The 16,785-nt window shown below is 36.7% G+C and overlaps 1 protein-coding gene across 4 annotated transcripts in view; it reads left to right on the top strand.

The window, feature by feature from the left end:
- The window catches only part of ANO3 (anoctamin 3), a 258,297-nt gene that overhangs the window by 192,210 nt on the left and 49,302 nt on the right, over positions 1-16,785 (top strand). For all 4 annotated transcript variants that reach the window (XM_026664760.2, XM_087951086.1, XM_087951087.1 and 1 more), the window contains 5 exons: positions 2,061-2,192; positions 2,748-2,854; positions 6,402-6,457; positions 11,506-11,627; positions 14,185-14,319. In XM_026664760.2, the coding sequence (XP_026520545.1) occupies positions 2,061-2,192; positions 2,748-2,854; positions 6,402-6,457; positions 11,506-11,627; positions 14,185-14,319 (552 nt within the window). The remainder of the gene's footprint in view (positions 1-2,060; positions 2,193-2,747; positions 2,855-6,401; positions 6,458-11,505; positions 11,628-14,184; positions 14,320-16,785) is intronic.

The raw sequence follows: 16,785 nt of genomic DNA, 5'->3' as shown, positions 1-16,785 counted from the left end.
CTCAGGCAAAATTAGTGGCCAGTCTGGGCCTTGTCATGCAAACACATTTCAGTAATGCATAGCATTTCAATAATACACAAGGTTGAGGAGACTGACTGAGCAGTAAGTAATAGCAGATGAGAATCAGGGCTAACAAAGCTTCAGGGACTAGGCTCCATTGTTGAGCATAAGAAGCCAGAACACAGCATCAATACAGAGATCAAGGCCACTTGTAGTCACCTGCCACCTGTTTACTGCCATATCTCCCTGTGCTTGCCTTCTCCAACTTAAAAAAAACCTATCACCTGATCCTTGACCTCCCACCTCCAGATCAAAGGGCTCTATCACAGACTATAATAAGATGATAATCTTTCAAAGTAATTGATCTATTTGATGCCCAAGTGCTTCTGCAAAGCATTTGGCACCCAAAACCAAGTCAGCCGTCTATCTTACCAGCCTCCTCTATACACTTGGATATCTTAGTCATGTACTGCTCTCCTAAGGGTTTTTTGGGGGGAGGGAGTTTTTTTTTTTTTTCACTTCCTGAACAAGTCCTTGCAGTTTTCTCGGCAAGATGTTTTGCCTTCTTCCTAAAGCTGAGAAGGAGGGAAGGAGTGTCTTGAGTGGCTCAAGGTCTCCCATCTGGCTTTCTGCCTAAAGTGGGATGACTAGAACTCACATTTTTCCACAGTTTCTAGCATACTCACCATGGATTTCTTTCATTGGGACATGAATTATTGTATAAAATATTCCACCAGGAAAAGAAGTCAAGCATCCTGTGAGTCCTATGGATATAATATTAAATGTATGGATTCCTAGCAGTTGTTTTAACAGGAGGTCAACTTCAAATAAAATTAAAATCTCTTTCAGAGTCGGACATTAAATGCGTGTAATAAATATGATCTTTTTATTATTACTACACATTTATCTTTTCCAATATTGTCTTTCTCTCTCTCTCTCTCTCTATCCCTCCCTCCCTCTCTCCCTCCTTTCCTCCCTCTCTCTCCTAAGCATTTATTAAGACTGGCAGAGTTTTAATGCCACAACTCCTTACCCATTTATATGGACAAATAAGCAGTTAAAGCTTAATCTGCCAGATCTATTTAGCTGAATTGCCAAGGAGCATACAAAGAACAGAACATCCCCAAATGTCTGTTAAACATTAGAGGCATTTAGAATTCTTGGAGAGGACTTAAATTATGACATCAATTTGGGGAAGTTATGGACCTACTCTTCTGAATAACTTCCCTTCCCTAAATTAACAGAAAGCAATTTCATTTTCATTCCATTCTTCTGCTACCATTATTGTCCTGTTCTGCCTTTACCTAACCAATATTATTCATAGGATTCCAGATATCTCATGACATTTGACCATGGATTCCCCTTCATGCCATTAAAGATGATTAGCTTTAGTTTGAAACAGTAGCAGCAATGCTCTGACACCATAAATAACAATCAGATTCCATCTAAAGATCTTATCTTACATTTAACACTCCTTGATAATTCAAGAAGGAGCTGGAGCAAGGACATTTTAAACTTCCTACTTCTCACTAGCTCTAATTCCAATCCAGACTGGGGTGTTTTGTGTGTACAATGAACTAAATCATGAGAAACTGGAGTATGATGACATTCATTGCATATCCTTTCTAGTTTAGTCCTCAGTAGAACATTGTTCAGTCCTTACATATGTCATTGGGGGAATCTTTCCCTAAACTGGGCTTTAAACAGATATAGGGTCTTCAACTCCCATCACTGGTCATACTGGAATCCATACATCTGGAGGGCACCCAAACTGGAAAAGGCAGTTTTTAGAGCATTCCTATTGGCCATTTTCCTTCTTGTCTCCTCCCTCATTAGAACTGTGTTATAAATTATAGTTATTTTTATTTCTTTGCCTTATAGGCTTTCTTTATCTATCTCTTGTTTTGCTTTAGATGAAAAATAATGTTAGAGACCATGTGGTTGTTTCTTGATTTGAAGTCTAGCATTGTCCTTCCAGTATCCATTTCAGCACCTCACATATATAACAAAAGGTATAAAAGACATAAGACAATAAACAAAATGTGGTTTCTTTTCCCTAGTTTCCAGAGGAATATGAGGGAACTGAAAAGCTGGTTGCCCAGAAATCCAATGAAACTTGATAAAGAAGCGCTTCCTGATTTGGAAGAAACAGATTGCTACACAGCTCCTTTCAGCCGAGCACGTATTCATCAGTATGTGGTGAATTTAAAATATATTCATAGAGACCAGCAATATTGTTTCATTATTATTTTTTCTCAGGGGTTAACATAATAACATTCACCATTAACAATTGCAATGTTCAAACTGAATGGAAAACAGAGTCCAAAAATGCTGGAGTCTATATTTAGCAATAAGTTACAGAAGGATTTTCAGCTGCATTGATCAGAAGCTGGTTCCACTCATCTAAAGTTGACTTTCTTAAATTATATTCATAATGGTTCAAAGACATACAATTCAGTTTAGTCCTTTGAACTCATAATAGTTTTAAGATGTTCCCTGTAATTGCTTCATTGCATGGTGGCTTATTTCAAATAACTTATTTCAAACAACTGAACAATACATATTTTGTTTGATTATTTTTGTCCTTCTATTGTAACATCTTCAAAACAGCTTCAAAATGCATAAATAACAATATTAATATCAACATCTGTTTGAAAATTGATAAAATTTTATTCATTATGATATTTCAGGCTGGTACATTGACAGCTGTTTCCAACATTAATTGATATTAATTGTCTCTTCAACAGTTTTACAATAAACAACAAAGACAGCTTCTTCAGCAACTCTACAAGGAGTAGGATGGTACACCACATGTTACAGAGAACGAAGTATGAAGATGGAAAACCAAAAATGGGTACAAGTTGATTTTAATATAACAATGCAGGTGTTGGAATTCTTCTTACCAATTCAATTCTTCCAGTAAAAATGTTTAGTCAATAATGTAAATCTAAGATATTGGTGATTCAAACAGGGCAATTACCAAATTCAGGACTATTTCTGTGTGAGAAGGAAAAATAATACCTACAAGCTATAATACTTTAATGACTTCCCTCAACCCTGATTGACTTTGACTTGTCCATGTTCTTCTACTATTTACTGTTAATGGAGCAGAATATGAAGATTGTGTTTTTGTGTGTGTGTGTGTGTGTGTGTGCGCGCGCGTTTTATTATGCTAAAATCTCATGACTCTAAACTGTTTACAAAGATATGCAAAAATAATTAAAGCATCCCCAGTAGTATGATTAAAACAAACTAAATAACAAAACCACAAAATTAACAAACAGCAAGAAGTAAAAGATAGTACAGTAGGTGAGCATCATTAGAATGCTGTATTGAAGTCCTCTGTTTTTTAACAAGCATCTGAAGCCATCAATTCTCTAGCAATCTGGCCACTTGACCTTCATATGGAGTCTTTAATTTGGAAGTTGAGATTGCCACTATTTTGGAATCCTCCTTCCTCCTGTAACAGCCCAAGTGATGCTCTGTGACAAATCTCCTTTGGCAGAATACAATGGTTAAACTCAATCCATCCTGCCATAGTTGAATAGTCCATACCCTCTTTTACAATCATTCAGGATTTACACACATACCATTCTCTGTTCCTTACTTCTTCTAGTGCCTCTGCAATCTTTCTTGCTGGAAAAAAAAAATCAGTAGTGATTTGATTCTTTTTGAGCAGTGGATCTCCATACTTAGCAAAATAGTCACGATTAATAAAAAAAAACAAAAAACCCAACCACATTTGGGAGACTAAGGGAGAGCTTTTTGCCTAATGCCAACATGAGCAAAAAGAGAACTTCATATACCATACTAAGAAACCAATAAAAATGCTTAGTGAATAATAAAGAATGTTTTTGAGTTAAAGAAGCAAGCACTTCTTTATTATTGAGATCCATATCGCTTCCAAGAAAATATTGCTCTCTAAACCATTTTTCAGTATCCCTAATTGTTTCTCCCCACTGCTTTTGTGGCCAAATAGAAGTTATGAAAACCATTTCCAATAAAGCTCTTTGATTTCCTCTGCAAAACATTGTTTGGTAGTAAAAAGAGAGAGAAAAAGTGCTTGGATAAAATAATTTTCTGGTTATAGGTTAGAACTTATGGAATTCTTCCTCTAATTTTCTCCTGCTTGATGCTTCCATTTTATGAAAAAGCTTTCCTCAAATCAGCACATTTCATTTTGTAAATGGAAAACAAGTTTCCGACTGAGGTAGTTTCTTATCACTTTATTTAATACTGAGAAAATTCCAAATAGATCCAAGATGATCTACTTTCTTTTTTGATGATAGAGCTCTGTAAGAAGTAGATACACTGCACTGTTGCTTCTACTTCAGGTAGATATAAGAAAAGTTAACATTAAGGCAGCTTGTTGTGTCATGCATTCCTAACAGTGTTGCTTTTTGATCCTTGACTTATATTACTTTGTAAGACAGAATTCACCAAACCTTAGAATGTGGGTGGTATTTAAGCTTGGGGAGACAGATTAATTTTATTCCACCGATGTTTCAAGTCATATTAAAACACATGTACACAACAACTATTAACTGTTTTCCTTTGAATCTGGTCATCTGCCAGTATGATCAGAGATAAACCAGTGGTGGAATTCAAAATTTTTTATTACCGTGGCTTATTTGGTGTGCATGGCTTGGTGGTCATGTGACTGGATGGGTATGGCTTGGTAGTCATGTGACTGGGTGGGCATGCTTGGTGGTCATGTGACTGGGTGGGCGTGTCCAACTCAATGTCACTCATATCAAGGGGTGCCTCACCTGGCCCCTCCCAGCGATTCCTTATCACCCAGCCTCAACTTATCTATAGTTCTGTAAAAAAAGATGTTGTTCATCTTTTTTGACTTTATTTTCTGCATACTGTAGATGTACTTTCATGAACCATTGAAAAGAGGAAATGGCTCACATGCTTCGCCCAAGAGTGTGATAGGCAACAGGCTTTTAAGGGGCTGCCACAAAGAAAGGGGGAAAATGTATTTTCCAAAGAAGCAGAATGCAAACAAGAAGCAATGGATGGAAACTGAACAGAGAGAAGTAACCTAAAACCAAGGAGAAACTTCCTGACCAGTGTAACTGCCTGTCTCCAGAAGTTCTGGGTGCTCAATCACTGGAAGTTTTTGAGAAAAGACTGGACAGCCATTTATCTGAAATGGTATAGGGCTCACCCTTCTAAATATTATTCTGACATCTTTCCCAGGATTTCTACTCAGAGTTTGGCATCCTCAGTTTTCTTGCCTGAGCTGGGGGTTGGACTAGAAGACCTCCTTCCAACTCTTGTTAAACACATGTGTATTTTATGCTCTGGACTATTGACATTGAATGCATGTAAACCCTGAAAATATGTGCTAGCCCTGGGCAAAAGAAAGGCAGAAAAATCACTCTAGGTGTAGGGACAGTGTAAAATATTAACACATGATAAATAATGGAACAATTAAAAGTAATAGCACAGAATTTTCTCTCTCTCTCTTCCTATATTTTTTCTTTCTTTCTCTCCCTTGCCCCCCCCCACTCTCTCTCTCTCTCTCTCATACACACACACACACACACACACACACACAGAGAGAGAGAGAGAGAGAGAGAGAGAGAGAGAGAGAGAGAGAGAGAGAGAGAACTTAACAGACAAGCATTTTGGAAGCAGCTCCTTTAAATTTCTCCAAGGCTGGAGTGGATTCCTCCACCCCCTCTGTCAGACCGCACTCTTTCTTACTCCAGACACTTTAACTCACATGGGAAAGCGATACTTGCAGCCTCCATGGGGAATCCTTGGAGACGTTTTTAAAGGACCTGCTGCTTCCAAAATGCATTTTTGTACATTGCAAAAGTGCTCCAAGGCTTGATTCACCTCCAACCCTTCTGTCAGACCGCACTCTTTCTCACTCCAGACATTTTAACTCACACAGGGAAAGCGGTACTTGCAGCGTCCATGCCTTTCTTCCTTTCCCTCGGGGAGAAAGAGGACGTAGGGAAGAGAAAGCTAGGAGAGCGATCGCAAGTGAGCGACCGGGCAACCGGGTTGGGGTGTGGCCAGCCAGGGGTCACCACCGGTTTGGCAATCCACGCCAAATCACCACTACTGGTTTGCCCGAGTAGGTGTGAACCGGTTGAATACCACCTCTGAGATAAACCCATAAATGTGGATCAGTGCTGTACTTGAAAGGCTAATCCCAGTCAGAATAATGAGCAGAAGGTTGGTTTTTATATGGGACTGTAAACTGTGTTGGATTACCGTAGAATAATTTTGCTGAAAAACCTTGAGGTAATAAGGCCTCAAAGAGTTAATGGGATTCCAAACTTGAAACAGGTTCATATCTGTTTGGTACTTACTTATTTTAATATTGAAGTTTTTTTACCTTTAACATTTCAAAGATTTGAAACATGTCTTCTTTCTTTTAGGCATTAACAGGTTGCTCAGCAATGGAACATATGAAGCTGCATTTCCTCCTCATGAGGTAAATTTAAAGTTTCTGTTGAGTATTTCTGTTTCTCATTTCTGTAAGACTTGTCTGAGTGTCTTTTTATTTTATGATGGTGATAATATGTCTGATGCTACTGTGCAGCAATTTCTGTAAGGCTTCTCTGAAAGTTATTTTTTCCCCTGATAATGATAACATGCATGATGTTATTGCGCAGTTTTTCTCTGTATTAGATATTTTTCATTGCCTGGCAGCCAGCCCTATCTGATGCTTATTTGCTCAGAAACAAGGCACAGTGGGATTTATTCTGTACCAATATCCAAAAGGTTTCAGCCTAAAATATAGAGCTAGTTCATGTGCTATTTTGAAACTCTTTCTTATACTAATTTTTCCCTGTGAGGGACCAAATTTTAAATTTCTGGTTCATACATTTATGGCTGACATTTTGGATTCTAAAGAGTTGCCGCTGATTCCATTACTGTGTTAAATGTCTGCTGTGTTAAAGAGGGAGGGAGGGAGGGAGGGAGGGAGGGAGGAGGGAGGGAGGGAGAGGAGAGAGAGAGAGAGAGAGAGAGAGAGATTTAGTATGTGTTCTACAGTCAGAGCATAAATATAGTCTTGGTGGAAACAGTTGAATAGAATTCAGCTTGAAGTATACTTTAAGTATATATTACAAAGAAATAGAGAGGAAATTCTTGAAAAATGTCTTGATGCAGTCCAGTCAAGAAAACATTCCTCAGTGCCCTTACAGGTCCTACTTACAGTGCTTGGCTGAAGGCCCACTGCCCATCTTGTCATGACAGTGTGGAAGAAGATTGTCTCAGCAGGACACAATACTTTGTGCCCTGGTACAAACTAATTCCTTTCTGTAAATCTGAAAATGCACCTGAATTGCAATAAGATGACATGTTGTAGCACAGTGGCTGTGGCCCCCAAATTTTTGGGCACCAGGGACTCGTTCCATGGAGACTGTTTTTCCACAGACTTGCACAGTAGGGGACATGGTTTCATGTGCTGCCTGCATCCCATGGATGCAGCTTCGCTTGTTTGCACAGGCCAGTTTCTTACATGATGTGGACCGATGCCGCCCATGGACTGGGGTTTGGGATCCCCTATAGTAGCATGTACTTCAATCAGAAATGCAAGCAATTGATGTACATGCAGTGTTAGCCTCTTATCATGTACTGGGTAAGACAATAGCGAAAGCAGGAGTCCTGTTATTGCATTGCACACATAATCTTCCTACCTCTCAAGATCAATATAAGGTGAAAGAGCTTATACACAAACATCGTAATATAATAGGAAGTTTACTTTGAATAGTGGTGACTTCCAACTCAATGCTTATTTTCAAGACAGTTTACTGAACTAGAATTTCCCAAATTGTATTCTGTGGAACTCTAGAGTTCCCCAAGAACATACATGCATACATAACATTGATGTAGTCACCTATATTTCAACCAACTCTAGGTGGCTCCCAAATGTAGAAATCCCAGAGAAACTAAGGGCAGGACGATAAAAGAAAAAAAGTTTATGCATGTGCAGTTTTCTCTCATTAGAATTCTTTTTTTAAAAAAAAAGTTTTTATTTTTCACACAGACATAGACATAACATAAAACATAAAACCATCTTTCAGTTACATACAGTGTGTTGGTTGGTACAAATCTCTTGTACATAATCTCTATAGTCTTTCCCTTCTAATTTAAGATTAATCCTCATAGTATCAATCAACTATACGTATTTATATTATTGTTAATCACTTACAATATTAGTTAAAAGACTTTACTAATATTCCATCATTTTGTGCGAGCTAATCACCATTTTAGTTTAATTTACTTTGTAACATTCATATCATCATCATTAATCAATTCAATAGTAATATATCCATACATTATCTTATCTCTACAATTCTATTGTACTTATATTATAAATTATTATAAAATATTTCATTTCCCTGTTTTTTATCTAGCCTAAAATAGATCCCATATCTTATAAAATTGTTTATCTTCTTGCTCTCTAATTTCAAATGTTAATTTACTCATTTCTGCATGCTCCATTATTTTCTTAATAACTTCATCTTCTATTGGAATTTTCTCATTTTTCCAGTTTTTAGCAAATACAATTCTAGCCACTGTTAATACATTTACAATAAAATATATCAATTACAATAAAATATATCAATTATTTACTGTATATTTCAGGTATAATGCCCAATAAAAATATTTCTGGTTTTAAATCTTTGTGTTTTTTTGTCATTTTTTCCAACCATGTGTGGATTTTAGTCCAATATCTTTTAGCCTCAGCACATGTCCACCACATATGGTAATATGATCCAGGTATCTGATGACACTTCCAACATTTCTCCGACTTGTTCTTAAACATTCTTGCTATTCTTGCCGGGGGTATATGCCACCTGTAAAACATCTTATACAAATTCTTTTTATATGCTGTTGACACTGTCATTTTATAATTTCGAGACCACAATTTTTGCCATTCCTCTAAATCTATCCCATATCCAAAATCTTCCCCCAAGCACACATTGTTTCTTTAACTTGTTCTTCTTCTAGTTTAACCTCTAGTAGATATCCATATAATTTTTTAATCACCTTTTCATTAGTACCTGTCAAGATTTTATCTAATTGAGTTAATTTATCATAAAAACTTTCTGTTTTGGAGTCTTTATCATATCTAGAATGTATTTGCACATATGAAAACCAATTCATCCTTATATCTTGTTCCTCTAGTTCTTGTATAGATTTAAATTCACCCTTTTCATTGAATATTTCACCATATCTGTTTGTTCCATTTTATAGATTACTGGATATGCGAATGCTTCAATAGTTGATAACCAAACTGGTATTTTCAAATACTGTTGTCTTTTAATTTTCTCCCATTTTATTAATAATAAAGCCTCTCGTATATAATGCCTCCTAAAGTATCCATGTGTTTTAGTCCCCTTGTACCCTAAGAAAGCATGCCATCCCAACAACAAATCATGTCCTTCTAACATCAATAACCTAGTATTCCTTAATTTAATCCATTCCTTAACCCACATCAATGTTGTCGCCTGATAATATAACTCCCAATTGGGCAAGCCAAACTCTTCTCTTATTCTAGCATCTTGTAGTAGTTTTAATTTAATTCTCTCCTTCTTTCCCTGCCAAATGTATTTCAGTACTATTTTATTTAAATCTTTAAAATAGTCTTTCCCTAATTTAATTGGAATTGTCTAGAACAAATATAAAATCCTTGGTAATATATTCATCTTAACTATTAGAATTCTTGATAAATGATTCTAGCATTCATTCATTCATTCATTCATTTGAAATGAGTGCTACAATCTTAGAAAGTCTGAAAACTCCCATTTTATATAAGTATATTCTACTAGTGTTACATTATCAATTGATGCATTTATTTATTCAATTCTTATTTATTTGTTTGTTTGTTTGTTTGTTTGTTTGGAAAATTTATACTGCTGTCTATTTGCATATGGTGACTCAAGGCAGCTTACAAGAATATAAAAACCTCATATAAAAATAATAAAACTAATAAGAGTCATATTATAAATTAATACCCTGTTTCTCCAACAATACGGCCTCCCCCAATAGGAAGTCCCAGCATGTTTTATAGGCATGAAATGAAATTAAGCCCCTCCCCCCGAATTAAGGCCTATATTAAAACATGTGAAATGGGGGGGAAATGGTGTGGGGGCTTGCCGTTAGGAAGTACTTTTGTTGTACACCCGGATATGGTGCTGCCTGCGTTGACCCCGATACGAAGTGCCCCACCAACGCCGAGGTCAACATCCAAGCCATCCCCGCCCGCCCACCCGCCGGTGCAAGGGGGGGGAATTAAGTCACCCCCGAAAAGACAGCCTAGCCATTTTTTCGGGGCTCAAAAAAAAAAAAAGACCCGGCCTTATTATATGAGAAACACGGTAATATAATATAATAAAATTACCCACACACATAACACATCACACAAATCATTGAATGCTTCAATTGTATTTATTTTTTATTGATTTTATTATAATTTCTTGATTGTTGTGAACCACCCAAAGTCACTGAGAGTCAGGAGGCATATAAGTTTAATAAATCATAGTTGGTTGCATTCAACCAGAAGTTTAGGCTGGATTTGGCATTTTTGTCCAAATGATAGTGTTTAATAATAATAATAAAGGAAGCATTGCAAGATGGAAGCTGTTCCAAATAAACCTGCCTTTTAGAATTAATGATTTGGTCAGTTCCGATGGTGTTCAAGTGGTATTCCAGATGTTTTAGAATTATTATGTGTGAACAATTTACAGTTAGATTCACAGTCTAAGACAAAGGGAAACTTAATTCAATATTATTAATTATTCTTGGTAGCATCTAAGAATGCAGGCAGTTCCAACCAGTGTGGCTTTTGTAAAATTAAGATATTCAGGTCTGATAAATTCAATCTTTCCAGGTATTTTTATTCTTTAACAGCATGAATACTTGTAAGGAAAATATGAAAACAAGAACTCTTTAGCAAGGCACATAATTACAATCTTAAATCATAGCTTCTGAACTAACCCCACAGATTTTTATTGGATATATTTCCTCATCCCCAAACTGTACATAGGAGTAGAATATTAGATCTAAATATACTCTTTCTATATGCAACAGTGGTATATTTAGTAAAGTGCTGCTTCTCCTCCTCAATGTTTAATTGTAACATAAAAATTAATGAGAATTAATAAGATGATTATTATAATGTATTCTATAAATATGCTATATAAATTTGCATTAATAAGTAAGGGAGTCTCTCAGCTAGAAAGTGCTGCAGTTCCACAATACTGGGACAAAACATTTATAGATAATTCCACCTGATTATATTCCAAAGAAATGGTTTCATGCTGCTAAGAGGTTTCTGAGCTATATCAGCTCTAGCAAAAAGATGGATGTTTGATTAGAATTGTTCAATGTTACATAAGCCAATTATTAATAATATCCTTATTTTTCAAAAGAAACACTGATTTTAATAACATATTTTAAGACCCCATTTACTATAAGTATCATACCAATTCTTCATTATATCAATTTGGGTTTGTATGTGTACTCCAGGGAAGTCACAAGAGCAGGCATCCTATCAAAACACATGGAGCTAAGAACCATCGGCATCTATTATATGAACGCTGGGCACGATGGGGGATGTGGTACAAATACCAACCTCTGGATCTGATTAGGTAATGTATATATGTAATATAACAGAAGTTGTTTTGGTTCTGTGTCATTGACCATCCCATGAGAAGTCCAATATATCTGTTCTTCCATTGTGGCACAGAGAAGACCTGTTTTTTTTAAAATAAATTTTATTCTTTAAAAACAAAAAATACAAACATCTCATTTCCATTAACAGTTATTGTGTCATTGTTTATACGTGTTTCTTATTTTGTGACTATACATTATTTTTATACTTATCCTTCACCCATTCGTACCACCTCTCCCATGTCGCATAGTATTCTCGATCCTCTTTGCCTTTCAGTTCCATAGTGAATTTATCTAGTTTAGCACAGTCCATTGTTTTTTGAATCAAGACTTCATCTGGTGGTATTTTATCACTCTTCCAATTTTGTGCTAACGTGATTCTTGCTGCAGTTAAGACGTGTACAATAAGGTATCTTTTATCTTTACTAAAAGTAAAGTAGAGAAGACCTGTTTTTAATGGTCTAATTCAGGGCTGTCAAACTTGTGGCCGGATGTGTCACGTGCTGGATGTGTCACGTGCTGGATGTGTCACGTGCTGGCCATGCCCACACCTGGTTTAGCGAAGGGGAAAAAAGGCACAATATGTCACGTGATGCTGCCATGACAACGCGAGTTTGACACCTCTGGTCTAATTGAAGGGAAGTGGTAGGTCATTATTTTTAGTCACTGTACTGAAGGGTATTTTATTGCAGTGGTGCAGACGAGGTCATTTGCATCAAATGAAAAAATGTAAATGCATCAGAAATCACTTGCATTGCACAAATGATTCAAATTGATAGAAATAACTTCATTTGCATCATCGGCATGATGATACCAAATACCAATTTGATACCATTAATCAAATTGACACAAATCATGTAATTACCAGTATTTTCCTAATTACATCATTATGCAGATTGCAATAGAATTCCACCTAGTGCACACAAACTCTGAAAAGCTGAGGTCTATAAATGTGAGGTTTCACTTAATTTCACCATCCATGGTATGCTGTTTGATTGATAACTGTTAAAGTACCTCTAACAAAAAAAATTGTGTTAGTCATAGCTGTCTTACTGTGTTTAGAAACATCTACAGATTTCCACTGTATTTTAAGATATTAGTGAGTTTTTTGTTTCAAGTTACAAAAAAAGTACATGAAAAATAAATGCAGATAAATTGCTGCAAAATTCCTTACCCTGCTAGACTTAGGATAAATTGCAACTTTGAAGGTAGTCCAAAATCTACGTAGATCCTCTGTCTCACTTGGAAGATCCTGATTTCAATTGTCATCATCTTCCCAAAGATTCTGTCTAAACAGTTTAATCAAAGCATATTACAGAAGTGAAGCATTTTTTTTTCTTCCTCGGATTTTTCTGCAAGTGCAGGTCCACTTCTTCTTTTCTTTCAGATCAATCAAATGTTGATCCCTTAGTTGCAACAGGAAATGACCAACTGGATTGTCACCTGAACCTGATGTCATAACCTGAAAGAGTGACTGGCTCAAGGTCACCCAATTAGCTTTCATGCCTAAGGAGGAACCAAAATTCACAATGTCTGTCCTGGTTTCTAGCCTTGTGCCTTAACCATTTGACCAAACTAGTTGTCAGTTGTTTCTTTTCAACTGTAATAGTTTATTTATTTATTTAGCATATGGCACGTGTTAGCCAGGGGTCACCAAGGTGACTGGCTGCCTCTGTGAAAGGAATTTTTTTGGGTGGTGTTATCTTTACCTGCGGGATGCCTGAATGCCAGTAGGCATTCGGGGGAGGCTCCTTTCTTGTCCCTATGTGGTTTATTTGCTCATAGGAATCGAACTGCTGAGTTGCTGACCTCAATGGTGCACAGGCCCAGTATCTTACCATGTGAACCACCATGGCCCCACAAACTGTAATAGTGATAACCTACAACTGGTTTTTGTTTTGGTATATATGTTGATTTTATGTATGGACTGTCAAACCAAACAGACTATCATGTCCTTGCTCAAATGTCTCTTTCTCCTAATCCTGCCCTTGCTTTATGCAAATTCTAGTTGCCTCCCAATTAATTGATAAATGACATGAATTTGCTTAAATGCAATCAAAAGCCCTCAATTTTGATGTTAAAGGGAAAATTTTAAAATCCTTTGGTTCTATATAAAAGGTACTTCATCTGCCATGATTAATATGATTATGATCAGGGGTGGGATTCCACCAATATAACAACTGGTTCGGTGATCAGGCACGTGTGCTCCGCAATTCAAACAGTTATAATACTTACCTTCTACAGAAAGTCCCTGTGATGAAAACAGCTGAGGCGCAGCAAACCCCTCTGCCACGCGAACCAGCTGTGCTCTAAACAAAGAAAGTAAAGGACAGGAAAAAGCAGGGGCAGGTGGGCGGGCCCACATGCTCATCACAGCAAACTGGTTTGGAGATAGCTGATCTTCAGAGGAAGGGGTTCACCCAAACTGGTCTGAACCAGCAGAATCCCACCCATGATTATGATTCATCTCAACATTTAAAGCAATGGTGACTTAATTCTGTCTCTGTCTTTTCTCTCTCTTGCTTTTAAATGCAGGCGATATTTTGGAGAGAAAATTGGTCTTTATTTTGCTTGGTTGGGATGGTACACTGGGATGCTTATCCCTGCTGCGCTTGTTGGATTGTTTGTTTTCCTTTATGGATTGTTTACCATGGATTCTAGCCAAGTAAGGTAAGAAGTGAAAGGATACCATGTTTTTTTTTTTAAATGGCAAAGAATAAGCAGTGGATCAGCCAAGGAAATGTTACAGTTTGAAGAGCTGTGGAGCACTCTGGATTCTGTTCCAGAAAGATGCTCTGCTGCTTAAATATTTATTTATTTATTACCAGATTTGTATGATTTTATATATATATATATATATATATATATATATATATATATATATATATATATATATATATATATATATACATACATACATACATACATACACCACCTTTATAAAGCAGCTGAGTCTTGCCTCAGCATTTAGGGCCGCTCTCTGCAGAAATACAGAAACTCTTCAACTAACAACATTTCATTTAAAAGTTACAATGGCCCTGAAAAAAGGGACTTATGACTGTTTTCACATTTATGACCATTGCAGCATCCCCATAGTCATGTGAAAAAAAATTGGATGCTTGGCAAACTGTCTCATATTTATGACCATTGCAGTGTCCTGGGGTTATGTGATCATCTTTTGTGACTTTCTGATGAGCAAAGTCAATGGAGAAGCCACTTAGCAACAGTGTTACTAACTTAACACTGCTGTTATTTATTTAACAATGGTGGCAAGAAAAGTGGTAAAATGGGGCAAAACACACTTAACAAATATTTCACTTAACAACAGAAATTTTGGGCTCAATTGTGGTTGTAAGTTGAGGACTACCTGTAATTCACTAGTAACTAAAATAATAATTTCCATTGGCAAATTGTAGATTTGTGAAATGTTTTTTGAGTGGGGAGGGAAATCACAGGATCTGTGATTCCTGCAGTTAATCATGGAAAAAAGCTACACTTTTGTAGAACTGGAACTTATAAATGTTGCATGTTCATTTTAGTCTTACTTAAATTGTAGCTTGTGTGTCTTAAACAATACTTGTCGATTCAGATCCATAGGCTGTCTGTCTGTCTGTCTGTCTGTCTCTTTCTCTCTCTCTCTGATATTTTTCTGTTTAATAATAATTTGCAATGCAAATATGTTTGTGCACAGAAAAAAATAAAATTCACTTTAACAGATTTCTCTGCTTTATAAATCAACAAATAAAAGGATTTTGATCTTGTGAAGAGCTATGTCATACATAGAAGGTAAATAGTCAGAATATATTAATGTTGTATTCTGCAACTACTTAACTAAATAATTGCAAAGTCCACAAGAAAGTGCATTGCCTTTACACTTCTTCTACCTATTGACTGAATTGTCTGTTGGTGGGCTAGAGTTTACTGTGATATTTGTTCATTTTGACTGGGCAAGAGATAATGATGTATCCTAGTTTACTCTAGTTTTATAGGAATGCAGTTGGTTGGTACTAGATGAGAGTAGAGAATCTGGGAATGATATGATACAGTGGTGCAAGCGGCCTGTTGTTGGGTGAGGGGAAATATGTGAGATGATACTTTGGATTAGGAGATGCTTGCAAATTGAAAAAATATCCTTGAAATTGAAGCCAGTAAAGTAATTGTTCCCTGTTGGTAGAATGGAGAGGCCCTTTGACTTGGGGGAAGAATAGCTGGATCAAGGGAGGTTGATGCAGTCTGGAGAACTAAGCATAGAAATATACCATGATGGCAGGAAGAAAGAGAGATTGCAAAAGACAGAGGATAGGCCATTTGTTGGGAAGATGATTTTTCCAATAATCTATTCCAATCCTGTTTATCCCAATGGCTTGTCATCTAAACTCTAGTGGTCCTGGTTTATGGCTATTCTTATTGAATGTTTGGTTAGTCTATAATAAAACTTGCATTAACCACAATTTAATTGTGGGTAAGAGAGCTAAACTTGTATGCATTATTGAAATGTGGTTGAATGAATGGGGAAGATGTACCTTTTTGGAGACGTGCCCAGGTGAGGTTCACGCGAGGCACTAACTGTGATTCCAAGCAAGGCAGGGAATTTCAGAAATTCTGATAGCTACCAAATTACTGCTCCAATGGTAGCTGATTGCTATTTGGAGGATGTAGGGTTTCTGGATGGGGAGGAACATATTTCAGCTTATCTGTCAGCCCTTTGAAGTAGGCTAGGTGAGGAAACAGACCAAGCAAGGATATCAGAAATGTTACTCTCTGCCTACTGTTAAACCAAATAGAATCAAGGCATGTTGTTTCGAATTTCTTTTCATGCTTTCCAGTTTCCCATTGTCATTTACATTCTCTTAACTGTTCTTGCATTCCTTCATCAATATTATTTTTCCCACTCCTCTATACAATCCTGGTATACCACATGATAATAAATTTTAAAGCCTCCCAAGTCTAGATATTTTTCATCTTTAATTCTTAATAGGCTTGCTTGTACTCCTCCAGGCAGAGTTGGTGTGCAATTTGTGAGGGTGTGGGGGTATATTCTGGACTCACAGCTCCTGCCTGAGGAGCATAGGGCAACCATGTATAGATCTTTTGCACAAATCCTTCTTGTGCAACAATAGCACTCAGTTTTGAATC

Source organism: Notechis scutatus, chromosome 1, assembly GCF_049901735.1.
Source record: "Notechis scutatus isolate UNSWTSFEM ecotype Mainland chromosome 1, rNotScu1.2, whole genome shotgun sequence".
Classification (NCBI taxonomy): Eukaryota; Metazoa; Chordata; class Lepidosauria; order Squamata; family Elapidae; genus Notechis; species Notechis scutatus.
Note: the sequence above shows the minus strand (reverse complement) of the source record. Positions and strands in the feature narration are given on the sequence as shown.